Source organism: Amblyomma maculatum, chromosome 4 (assembly GCF_055883805.1).
Source record: "Amblyomma maculatum isolate TAMU_Amacu chromosome 4, ASM5588380v1, whole genome shotgun sequence".
NCBI lineage: Eukaryota > Metazoa > Arthropoda > Arachnida > Ixodida > Ixodidae > Amblyomma > Amblyomma maculatum.
Genome location: NC_139347.1, coordinates 110332359 through 110346220, shown reverse-complemented (window position 1 = coordinate 110346220; position 13862 = coordinate 110332359). Strand labels below are relative to the sequence as shown.

General features: G+C 42.9%; 1 protein-coding gene across 1 annotated transcript in view; it reads left to right on the top strand.

Moving 5' to 3' along the window:
* The window catches only part of LOC146191940 (cell adhesion molecule Dscam1-like), a 135966-nt gene that overhangs the window by 85946 nt on the left and 36158 nt on the right, over positions 1–13862 (top strand). The window contains exons 11-16 of the mRNA XM_084600405.1: positions 4063–4224; positions 5784–6071; positions 7860–7979; positions 10036–10209; positions 10913–11051; positions 12217–12365. Of these exons, the coding sequence (XP_084456531.1) occupies positions 4063–4224; positions 5784–6071; positions 7860–7979; positions 10036–10209; positions 10913–11051; positions 12217–12365 (1032 nt within the window). The remainder of the gene's footprint in view (positions 1–4062; positions 4225–5783; positions 6072–7859; positions 7980–10035; positions 10210–10912; positions 11052–12216; positions 12366–13862) is intronic.

Below are 13862 nucleotides of genomic sequence, written 5' to 3'. Positions count from 1 at the left end.
AATACTGCACGGGGTCGGGACGGCCCGAAAGCCCGTGCCTGAATTTGAGGGCGCGGTCTTGTGCCTGTACCTGATGTCCCGATGTCCAGTTCTTGATTTACTAATGAATAGAGAAGTACACGTCCTAGATTACACCTGCGACACAAAAGAACATAAATTCATGGTAAGCTGTCAGAAAAAGTTACGGTGTATTGATATATTTATTTATACTTATTATCTCCCCGCAGTGGCTCTTTGGCTAAAGCACTCGAATGCAGAGCTGGGATACCTCGGCTTGATCTTAACAGTGCAGCGGCCGCGTTTCCACAGACTAAGAGCATGGCACGCGTACACTGTGTGGTGTCAGTGCGCGTTAAGGAGCTCACGGTGTCGAAACGGTTAGAAGTCTCCAGGACGGCGCCTTTCCTAGCTTCAGTCCTACGCAAGTCAATTTGCTTTTGGTCTCTGTTGAAGGAGGAGAATTTCGGCCATGAAATTTATATGTAAACTCGTGTTCATTAAGAAAAGTATAATTTCATTGGCTGTGAGGTAGCACAATGTTTAGACGTAGTAGGCTGTAAAATACGACTGAATAAGAATCTCGAGTCTATACGACCATTTTCATTTCGCTTTTTGAATTTCCACGTTCCTCTGTTATATTTGCGCATCTATGAGCTGTCTGTCCAAAATCCCACCAGGCGAACATGACCGACCTTAAAAAACTATTGTCTTGCGCTTTGAGCCTCTTTGTCGTTTACATTTTATTTTTGTGCCAATATTCATTAGTTGATAGTAATTAGCGATTTACCTCTTGCGTTATTGTGAGAACGGGCCCAGGCTGAGTTGTCCTGCGAGCTTCGCGGGCCGGGCCGGGTTCATAAGAGCGATTAGGTTGGGGGCTCGGGCCGCGCCCGCGCTTGAAGCCGGGCGCCAGGGCTGGGCTGCTGCTTTGTTCCTGGGGATCGGACTGGGCGCGGGCCTCGAATTAAGGCCCGTGCAGTGCTCTGATTGAAAGAAACGAAGTAATAAGTCAAGAAGTAGTCAAAGAAAATATTCGCTTTCTCTTACGTGGAGCGGACATTATTTTTTATGCCTCACCCCGCCGTGGTGGTGGAGGGGTTAGAAAGCTCGACCAATGTGCCTAAGGATATGGGATTGAAGCCCAGCCGCAGCGGCCGCCTTTCAATGGAAGCCGAAAGCAATGCGCCCAGGTTCTGTGCTATCTTAGTGCCCCTGAACAATCTAATGTGCTCGAAATTTCCGGGGCCATTTATTACGGTATATCTCACAACCAGCATCGATTTTGGACGTTCAATTCCACAAACCAACCAAACCAAGCACTTTTTATTGAGTCAAACTAGGCACAGTGAACACCTCTTTCTGTATTCCTTGAGGTTACATGTTTCTCTGGAACATTTTGCCTAAATGTTTAGATTTATAGCTCCAGTTTCACACGCCCCAGTGCATGAAATTTATTATTTTCTATATAATCTAATTGTTCATTTTTTGCTCCCGTACCGTCACAAATGGAGGCCAAGCTCGGACATACTCTAAGGCTTCATTCCGAAGCACGTTTTCCAAAAATTCACGTCATTCCAACTATAATTTATACTATATTATAGCCCGCAGTTTCGTTTCTTCATTTCTTAGTGTCCACATACCCAAAAAGCTCACAGATATTTATCGAAGTCACATTTCTCTGCTCGCGGTGTAAATCCGGAAGCACTGTATTCCCATAACTCGGCATGCATTTGCATCTGTTTGCTGGTATTGCATTCGGTGTGCATTAGCGTATTCCACGCAGACTGATAGGCTTTGTACTGCTTCTGGGGGCCGCATTCGACAGAACCACGATATGAAAGCATGCAATTTGAAGCGCATATATTGATACTACGAATTTCTCTACTTAGTAAACAACCCTTTTGACTAGCATGCAATCACTGTGTGCAACGAGAAGTTTATGACACCACTCCGCACGATGTGCGACCATCGGTCATTTCAAACGTTTTATACAGAGTGGGTTTTACCATTTGCGACGATAATGCAGTCGAAAAATGAACAATTAGACTATATAAAACCTTGCGCCACGTGGAGCTCGGCCAGTTGATAATACATAACGACGAACGATACTTAGAGGTTTGAGACTATACGAGATGGTGGCGGTGTAGCTGGCCTTGGTGTATCCAGCTGAGGCATCTTGAGATGATCCGCCTGCTACCTGCTACCTGTGTCATAGGGCCGCTTTTTTCTTATTCTTGACTTTATCGCCGTGCTACTACTGATGATGTATTTTTTAGTTATTGCCTGTATAAATTAGCACGACCGGCTTTTTAACTTATTGAGAAATTTCTGCTTTCACAAATGGAGGCACCTAATATGCCGAAGTACCTAACGCTGCGTTTTTAAACGTAGGAGAGAACATGATTCGATGTAGTATATCGGGTTTAGTATTGTAAAACGACGTTCCTTATGAGGAACACCGTAATGGAGGATTCCTGCGATTTCGCCCATCGGGAATTTTTTTAGCGTGCACTGACACACACACACACACGCATGTACACACACTTACACGCACGCACACATGCACGAATACACACACGCACACATGTGCGCGTCCGCGCACAGTCATTCACGCTCCCAACTGTAGCGGTTTGATGTCTGCTGTGAGCCATCTATAGCGCACGAAGCTTCCATGCGCCGTTAGCACTGTCTAATGTGGAGTTGCTCCCTTGGACTTCAAGACAAAAATTCCGCATTCCGACATATGTTATTTGATGCAAGAAGTCAGCAGTTCCTCGTGCTTTCGCGCAATTTCTCTTGTCCCCTGACTGCCGTCTTTTATTCTTTTACTCGTATTTTCTTTTGTGTGCCAGAAGTAGAAATCGCCTCATACTGCTTTCCTCTCGTACAACAGCCACTATTTCACTCTCGCATAATTGGTGTTTTTCAGCCATGTATATTTGGAGAGGTACCTCATTTAGTTTTCCGTCCTATTTTATTTTTCTTATTTTGAGTAACGGCTGTCTCCTAGGGTTTGTGAGTGAGCATATTGTTCTTTCTAAGCAGTGTGGCCATGTAGGCATCGGGTGCGGAAGCGGTGAGACTTTAACCCCGCCGGTGGTTGCATGTGCACCTCTGACCATCCGCTCCCCTCTGTTTCTATTCTCTATATTACACTCCTCGCGAAAAAAAAAAAAAAAAACAACGATACGTCACCACCATCAAGAGGCAAGTGGTTCATCTATATTACGCTCACAATTTGTCAGCCGAGTGCAAGTATAAATTTCCGGTACCCTGTAAACGGTTTACGACAGCCGGGGAAAGCCGCCCCTCCGCTGTCATCACCGCTCGCAACGTTCGCCGCTGGAGCCTTCATTACTGCTTCGTTTATTTGTCCGCAGTCTGGTTTATCTAACAATCTGTTCCTTTCATTCTCTTGTTTGCCACTTCCGCTTTACCCTGCGCACACCGAGTCAACGCTTTATTTCCGGCTTATCTAGACTGCCCTGGGAAAACAAACTTTTCTCATGTCGGAAGGAAACAGGCGCGCTGGAAAGAAAAGTTCTAACGCTGGAAACGGTGATGAAAAGTGCCGACGTTCTCCTTGTTTCTCTCCACAATGTCACAGCGAAGTTATCCATTTTCTCTCAGAGTTGCCGGCTGCAAGTTTCTCGCACGCTTTGTTTGCCTTCCATGTTGTTGCAATGATTTTGGCCGCAAATGTAAAAAAAGACTTTAGTGGGTACCGAGGTATTTAATGCGATAATTGTATACGGATTCCGCTTTCTGTACAAGCTGCCAATGTGGGGTCCTAATTTCTCTTGCTCATGTACATCGCATGATTTTTGTTATGAAACCTAACGGGCGCTTGGTGCATTATTCTGGCTCTGAACAATAAATTTGTCCCTTGAATAACCCACCGAATTTTAGAAAATAAATTATAGTAACATTGTTTACACTTGTCAAATATACATGGATGTTGCCTACGCAAAGCGAATTAGTGCTCTAAAGTAGGTAATGATGGGAGGTTGGCTAAAGCGCCATTTTCTTACTGCAACGTAAATTAAACTGCTTTGTTTGCAGCCGGTATGGTGCTTCCTGTCAACTACCGCCAGTCGGTGGATACCACAGGTCGCCTCATTATTCAGCAGGCCCAGAAGTCAGTCGATGAAGGAGAGTACACGTGCGCCGTGATTGGACGAACAGGCCTGGCTGCTAGCGGCTCAACGTACGTCTCGGTTGTCGGTGAGTATCCCACAAGAGCTTCGCAATCACACAAATCTTTAACGCTAAAATCAGAACCGAGAAATGAGTAATTGGAAGGGAGACCGCAACCGATCATCAATGGCACTATACTGTACTTACTGGTGCCTATTATAGAGCATATAAAGAAACCATGTAAAGTTTAGTTGTACCATTTTCTGATCCCTTTATACATCATGCTGTGATGGAAATAAAATTTCAACTGGTATCTTGGGTCACGGAGCAGATCCCTCTACAAATAAAATTATTTGTTTCATTACATTAATTTCCCATAAAAGTTCTGGCGGGCTTACAGGCTAAATAAAAGCTATTACTTACATCTTAACGGGACCCATAAAACCAACAACAAGGCAATATACGATGACTCATATACAATCTCAAAACAATATCAAATGCTTTGCATAGATTAGATAACCCCGATGAAGAAAGCTGGTACCAGACAATACACTGGCAAAACAAATATTGCAGAAATACTTGTTTTTACAACGCACAACTGCCCAATGAATTGATTAATATTTCAACAGAAAATAAAATCACTAGGAGTTACCAGAGACAATTTTGTATCTTTCAAAATAACGACTGCAAGGTATAGCAATAGGTACCAATTAATGATCATTCAGTAAACAAGAACAACAGGTAATATTACAAGAAAAGTTAATCATTTAGTGCAAAAATCTTAAAGCCTGAATTGTGCAAAAATGTAAAGAATGTTGAACCTACATCTTATTTCATCATTTTATTGTCATTTTGTTTCTTCTACAATGTCGGCATCGGTACCTACCCTGGCGTCTCGCTTGTGCAGGGCATGATTCGCTAGTTTCTTGGCTTTTCTTTACATAGAGAGTACATTTTCAAGAAATAGCATACCACAGCACAAGGTGATGCCCTCATGAAGCACAAAACAACGTGCTCTAGATACCCAGCCTGTTGCTTGTCTTTGCGATGAACTTAGTGCTGACGCTCTTTGGAGGTGTTAAGCCATAGGATATCTTGCCGCTGAAGGTGCGGAGCTGTGACCTTTTGATGTGGCAATTCATTACTTGTAATTTAAATGCAAAAATAATAATAGAGACGGGCACTTGTGAATGGCATGTCTGTAGAGTCGGAAGAAAACGCATTTTAATGTTTCAAAAATGTGAGGGAAAAGATAACGAGCCTTTAAGTGTATTTGATACCTTGTAACACTACGGCTATTTAAATGCATGCTTGTTAATAGTGATCCCAAGGTATAAAAAAGTACTAGCGGTCTCCCTGATCGATGAGGAATGCAAAAGTGCAAAACTGCCTCTTTGCAGTGGAATATGAACGCTGAAAGACTTGTACAACTGTCAATTTTTGGTCCTTATTTCATTTCAACTTTGCTGCGTAAATATCTTTTTTTTTTTTCATTTCGTTTAAAACACCGGCGGCATTCTCCGCCACACACTTTACAACAATATGTTGGGTAAGTTTTATTCAGATACCTTAGCATATTCTAATGCACACAACATGCAACACAAGCTGTATTTAAATCATTCTTATTCTGATCATTAATCACTCAGTGGCACCTGTTATTGACGACCACTTCTTCCCGGACGTCATTAAAGTGGAAGAAGGCACCCGGTCCCGGCTCATGTGTTCGGTATCCAAGGGTGACCCCCCACTGCGTTTCCGCTGGCTCAAGAACGGTCTCAGCATTGCCTCTCATGGGGAACGCATCATCGAGTCCACCGACGACTCGTCCATCATCAAGTTTGGTCGCGTGCGTTTCGTCGACAGAGGACGCTACGTGTGCTTCGTTTCGAATGACGCGGCCTCTGTCAACCGCACCGTGGAGCTCGTCGTCCACGGTGAGCAAAATTTCGACGACTAAACTGACAAGTTGCCCACGGTAAGACCATAAAACCTCCAGTGTAGTGCTCTAATTTAAGCGTCGCTAGGGTGTCATAGCTTTGCAGTATTTAAATTGGTCCTTTAATTTGACACAAGCCACACCAAGCCACCTTTTCATCCTTTCTGAATTCAATGAGAACGCAACAGTATAAAGGTTCAATAAGTTTTATGTATATCTCAGTGTACTGCTAGAGGAAAAAGTCTTGAATTCCGCCTTCGAAATGCAAGCATTTGGCGCGGAACATTGATTGACAGTTAACGAAGGAAATACTTAAATACACATGCGAGTCAAAGATGGTTGATATCGAAAATCACGGATATCTCGATGTAATTATCAGTTGATCTTTGCGTCATTGAGGCTTGATAGAACTACGAAGTATTCCTGCTGAATGAGCAAAATATCAACTTACACAACACACAGTGGACGTATATGCGTAATACGCGTAACAAATGCGACGCTCAAAGAGCGTGAACGATGAGCCGTCTTTAACTGTACCTTTGATTTCACCCTGTGTAGTGTCATGCACCGAAACTATATCGCGCGAGCGTAAAGCCGTATCAATCTCTAGTTTGCCTGTTGTTTCCTCGCGCCAGCCCAGTGGTGGTGGTCATTGGGTGTAGTGTGCGTGTGAGATAAGGGCTCATGGGTATAGGTTTTAAACAACGCCAAATAGAATCCTGAACAGAGGAACCTAGTAGACTATTACTATTGTTAAAACATACGGGCTTTTGCCTTGGCTGGGCAAGGTCGCCCATCTGCGCATGGTACCAACGCCTGTTACTGCAAACCGCCATTCCGTCCAACCATGACCGCGCACTGAGGCGAAGTGCGCAAATCAATCTCGATCACTCTACATTGCTCCGCTTTGCTTTGATATGCGGACTTGTGGCCCGCAACGATGCTTTGAAGGAAGCGACCGTCATCTCGCGTGATCACATATACACTGTGTGACTCCGCACAATTAAAAAAAAAAGGGCTATTATTGCAGGATTCCAAAACGCATACACAGCGAATGACACAAAGGAGATTGATTTACGCAGTCAAAAATCATCTTTAAAAATTTGCTAGGTTTAACGCTTCTGAACTTAAATATATAGAGCGAAAAATCTGCTAGATCAACGGACGCGGCGTGACGCCGCTGCCGAAGAGTTGATGCACTCGGTCCGAAGCGCGCCTCATCCAAGTCGAATTAGGACAAGAAACTGCCGGGAAAGCAATTCTTATCATACCGTCTTCTACCCGCTATCTAGTACAGTCACAAAACCGGCAAGTGCGATGTGAAGAAACTGTTTAATACCTTCTCCTAGTCACAGAGTATCCCACTGGGACAGCCGGGCGGGCGCGTGCAACTGCGCCTCTCCGTGGCGATTTTGGGAAGTAAACGAAGAAAAAGAGCACCGCCGGCTCCGCACGCTACACTGCGGTCAAGATCAAATGCTCGCAAAAGTTGGCCTTGGACGACATGGAGTACTAGAAATTTTTACTTCAAAGTATTCGAATAAATTCATTGTTGCGTTAAGTACATTTATCCCCGAACTTCGCCGTATGGCGCCTGGACACCCATATGTGGGTAACTCTCACTGTAATATGGTTTTCTTCTCTTGCGAATGTACCAAAACCAGCTAGATAACAAAGCCTTCGTGGTCCTGGTTTAAGCTTTTGTGTGGTTTATTCTGCCCTTATAGGATTTTCAACAGTTTTTACGTTCTAATAGGATCTTGTGTCTTTATATTTTATTCCGTAGTGAGTCCTCGTTGGAAGACGGAGCCCTTAAATGCATCCGTCGTATTGGGCGGCTCAGTCTTCTTGCACTGTTCATCAGATGGTTATCCTACCCCTGCTGTGACATGGAAGAAAGGACAAAGTAAGTCGATACTCACGTTTTAGGTCGAAATAGCTTTATTCGAATACAGGTGTGAGAATTTATTGTTGCTGTATTATGTCCTCCATTTCTGATTGGCTTCAGTCCTACTTTAAAATACGAAAGCCTTGAACAAGGTAGCTTTCAATTGTGTTTTACTTCTGCAATAATTATTTGTAAATATCTCTCTTGCCTTATTAGATATCTTCCAAATTCACTTGCACAGAAAGATCATTTTCTTTTGAAATAAAGTTCCCTTTTTTGTGACCTCAACAATAACCTGGTATGCATCCTTGCATGTGTGGGTGCGTGTGTATGTGTGTGTTCTCCATAATTATTGCATCATGAATAGAGTGCATCCCTGATCTTTAACTCGACGATGCATTATAGGTTCTCAGAGGTCCCACATAAGTGCCGAGGATTAGAATAAGGCTAGCATTTACGACTCTTTCTTCCAACTGCGGGATCGAATCTAGGCCTCGGCGACCACTTTTCGATGGAGGCGAGAAGCAAGGCATTCGTGTGCTGTGTGACCGTGTGCGACCTATGACGCGGTATCTTCATTTTACTTAGGTTTTCTTTCTATTTTGTTGTTGATTTTTTTCTTTTCTTTTGCTTTGATGCATTGATTATTTCATTTTTGTATTTATTTTGTGATGTGACTACGTCACATGAAGCGGAGACGTCATCAATTACTTGTTGCCAGATACTACGCACCTCATTAGCTTCATCACGTTCCGCAATAACACATCGCCCCCTCAAGCTTGTTACATGAGATCGCTTTTAATAGACAAGTTTTGAGTATAACTTCTAGTCACAGATTTCCCGTATCGTGAAGCATATAAAGCTTTCACCTTAATAACGAACAATGCGTAAACCCCCATTTTATACTAGCCACAAGAGATTTATATTTGGAGAATTTAATTGTCAAAAATACATTGCAAATGCAGCCTGTTTTTGTGGCACTCGACGGCAATAATTGAACAATGCAGAGCAGGTCAGATTATAACGTTGTGTGACCTAATAAGGCACAGAGCAAACAGGCGCTCTAAAATGTAAGTACCTATAAATAAACTCAGAGCGATAGTCACATAATATACCACTAGCATTTAATACTGGAGATGCACATAAATTTGTGTATGTTTACTTCATTGGGGGGTTCTAAGGCTAACTGACGAAAGAGTGGGCGAAAGAGAAACGTCCATGTTGTCTATGCACCAGCGGCTTTGTGTGCTTCCCTGAAACCCTTGTGCTTGACATTAATAATCTGGGATAGCCTTCAGGATTGCTTCATGATTCGCCACGCTTAGTTTGTTTTGTAGGCCAGTTTGAGATTTCCTTTTCAAAAATTTTGCGCAGTTATGCTGGAATAAAACCCGATAACTCCCAAAATTCCTTCTAAACTTAGGTCGTCGTAGATTTTGTATGCATGTGTGCAGCTGTGCGTGCGCTCACGTGTGTGTGTGTGTGTGTGTGTGTGTGTGTGTGTGTGTGTGTGTGTGTGTGTGTGTGTGTGTGTGTGTGTGTGTGTGTGTGTGTGTGTGTGTGTGTGTGTGTGTGTGTGTGTGTGTGTGTGTGTGTGTGTGTGTGTGTGTGTGTGTGTGTGTGTGTGTGTGTGTGTGTGTGTGTGTGTGTGTGTGTGTGTGTGTGTGTGTGTGTGTGTGTGTGTGTGTGTGTGTGTGTGTGTGTGTGTGTGTGTGTGTGTGTGTGTGTGTGTGTGTGTGTGTGTGTGTGTGTGTGTGTGTGTGTGTGTGTGCATGTATTTGTGTCAACCAATACATTCCTCACCACCACCAGTAAAATACCTCCTATAAAAAAAATGTTTTGTTCATTTTTTCAATAGTAACAGGAACCATAGCTTAATTTCTTTTTACAATTGTGATTTAAGGTTTTTTTTTTCGTGACTGCTCGACTTACAATATCATTTCTAGGTTTCTGCGCACAATTAAGGCTTTTATACAAACTATCTCTATTTAGGCTATATTTGTTTACTTGCTTTATTGTCATTTATGAGGGGATGTGACTGGCGCTTTCTCTTTTTCTGTCTCATATTTACCAGAAAGCCAGCCCAGGAACTTCTCCTACATCCACTACAACTTTCGCAACCATCATTTCATCAATGGCAGCCTGCTGATTCGTGAAGTAGAGGAATCCGACCGGGGCTTCTATTTGTGCGAGGCACACAATGGCATTGGACCGGGTATCAGCAAACTGGTCTTTCTCAAAGTGCAGGGTAAATATTGCCACGCGCTTTAGTTCCAACCGTTGACGCCTGAAGCGCCTTGCTGAGTTATCCCTGCTTCGCTTGTGTCCTTTGCCAAGGTCCGTCCTACATGATACCGTCTCTTATTTAGCTTGCTCAAAATCAAATCTGCAGCACACATTCATATTTAAGAAAACGATTGGCCCGTAACAGCGTTTTCTTCGCTTTTTTGTTAGCAGCTTTGCTTGTTTTCTTTTTCGCAACAGTTTTTATGGTGTTCATTTTTCCTCAAATTTCATTTGTGGCATGTCGGGACTACATCTTTGAATCGTGTTTTGTCTATCGTGAACAAAAACTGTTACGCATGCACGAAGCAAGCAAAAGAGTATCGGTAAATAAAAGTATTATAGAAGTGAAACGTAAAACATTTGCAGAAATATTTTTCTGCGCAATTGGAAGTTTATCGGATTGATTCTGATTTTGAAGCGATCGCACTGCGCACGAGACATAATGTATAACAAGATATCTTTCTTAATCATGAATATTTTTTTTTAGTGGATGGCTAAGTAATGCCTTCCTTTTGGCTCGCGGATTTAAGATAGTTTTACAACCACACCGATTTCACTCACTATATATGTAGGAATATTCTGCCAATAAAACAAGCATGTGCTCGAGTGTCAACTTGGATGAGCCTGTAGAGATAAAATAATATTTTCGCTTATTTCATGTCCAGTTCCACCACGATTTGAGGTCAAGCACCGGAGCTTCCTGCTAAAGAAAGGTGAAGACTATCGAGCTCAGTGCCTTGCTGTCGGTGATACACCGACTTATTACTCGTGGGAGAAAAATCAAAAGTCCCTCAACGCTGAAAGGTAACTCACTTGGCAATAATGTTTGCGGATTAACCACAAAACTTGTGTTCTCATTCGTGAGCAAATTAAAGAAAATTGTCCTCTAGACCGGCATATACGATATACTTGGGAGCGTTTATTCCTGAAGGCATCTTGTCAGAGAGTAATAGAGCTTCGTTTTAAACGAAACTGGTTAAATCAATGAACCAATCATTCCCCCATTATCCTCTGAAGGCGGTCTAGCAGCCTAAATGCATTAACTCTTTAAATCAAGGACATTATAGGATCCTACTCTCTACATAAAATAGAAACGTAACAGGCTCTCTAAATGCGAAAGCCCCTTGGACACGTCATGATGTCACAGGTAACCCAAGACAATGGATAGCATTGATTCTGCATGAGCTAGTGGCGTCTTACTGAATGGAAAAGAACGGCAGGAATGTACACCGAAAGCAACCACAAAGTGATGACGCTTTTCATGACCCCAGACAAGAAATTCGACTGGGAGCATTGCAAAGATTATTTCAGCCTTGAAGTGCTTATTAGATATTGAATAGAGCATGACTTTCATATTTTTTCGAGTGCTGCTTGCAAGACAAAGGGTCGTTGTCATGATGAAAATTTAATTTTGATGTCTCAAAGTGACACAGGCTAAGACGGACGCAATAGCGAAAGACTACGAATAATTTCGATCACCCCGTGTTCTGTAGGGTGCCCTGACAAAGCACAGTAAACGGCCATATGGAGTTCTGACGCTGCTAAGATAGAACCGGGTCTTTCGGCTACGTAGTCGAGTGGCCTATACTTCTCAGCCCACACTGAAGGCGAAAAATCAGTTTCTTTCTTATCAGGCCTCATATATAGGCTATAGTGTCGTATATCTCTTGAAAAGAACCAATAATTATAAAATCATAAGGATTCCTTCCGCTATTGTTTTCCTCTGCGGAATATTTCCCTGTTTTAAATGCGTAATTTTATAACATGTATAATATGGTGCTCATAGAGAGATTTTATGTGAAATATTTTAAAATTGAGAGAAATGTTTTAATGACTTTGCCGTTGTTTGAAATGGAATTTCTTGCTTCCTTCATCTTGAACATAGCAACGTTTTTCTTAATTAGGTTTACTTTCAGATGTTTTCGCCAGTAACGGTGCTCTTAAGGCGACACCTTGAATGCCGTTTCAGGTATCAAACGAAGGAAGAAAAATCTGGCGAGGGATATCACTCGGAACTCAAGATTCCTCAAGCAACGCGTGAAGATTCTGGAGTGTACACTTGCAAGGCGAGGAATACGTACGGAGAAGACACAACCCACTTCCAGGTGATCGTCCAAGGTCAGCGATATCATCTACAGATTTGTAGAGATCACTGTCATGTTAATTACAACCTCATGCAGTCTTGATCCACGTACACACACACACACACACACACACACACACACACACACACACACACACACACACACACACACACACACACACACACACACACACACACACACACACACACACACACACACACACACACACACACACACACACACACACACACACACACACACACACACACACACACACACACACACACACACACACACACACACACACACACACACACACACACACACACACACACACACACACACACACACACACACACACACACACACACACACACACACACACACACACACACACACACACACACACACACACACACACACACACACACACACACACACACACACACACACACACACACACACACACACACACACACACACACACACACACACACACACACACACACACACACACACACACACACACACACACACACACACATATATATATATATAAGTGAAAAATTGCTTCATACTGTTTCCAAGTTTATTTCGTTTATTTGGAGTCGACGTTTCGGCAGGAGCCCTGCCTTTCTCAAGCCCCCCCCCCCCCCTTGAGAAATCCCCTTGAGAAAGGCAGGGCTCCTGCCGAAACGTCGACTCTAAATAAACTTGGAACAGTATGAAGAAATTTTTCACTTATATGTAACCTCTAGCAACCAAGTACGTCTATTTACTTATGCTATGTATATATATATATATATATATATATATATATATATATATATATATATATATATATATATATATGGAGGCGAAACGGAGTGGCGTCCGTGTGCTGTGCGATGTCAGTGCACGTTAAAGAACCCCAGGTGGTCGAAATTTCCGGAGTCCTCCACTACGGCGTCTCTCATAGCCTTAGTCGCTTTGGGACGTTAAACCCCACAAACCAACCAACCAACCATATATATATATATATGTGAAGGAAAGAAGCCAACAGTCGGCGAGGCCAAGGAAAGCGTTGGGGATGGTACTTTATGTCTTTATTTTTAAATTTTTACTTGGATAATCACAGAAATTAGTAATGTAATCTGTTTAGGGGAAAGATAATTAAACACAAAGTAGAAGAAAAAACAACGTGACGATGGTGGGAACCGAACCCACGACCTCCGAATATCGCGTCCGGTGCTCTTCCAACTGAGCTACATCGGCCGCTGTCCCGCCTGCTACTTGCTTGGGTATTTATGTTGTCTGTATACGAACCTTGAGAGTGTTCACCAGCGCCACCCTCAACCATAGCGGTGGACGTGGAGCGTCCTTTGTTACCGCCAGCGTCGTATACAGGTTCGTACGAAAACAGGTCAGGTCGTATACAGGCCAGTGGTTGTACGGAAACATGAACGAGCAGTCTACAAAATATTTAATCTTTTTCCAGGTTACGATGGCCTTTGACAATAAATCATAAGTTCAATCAAGAGCACAAAACGGA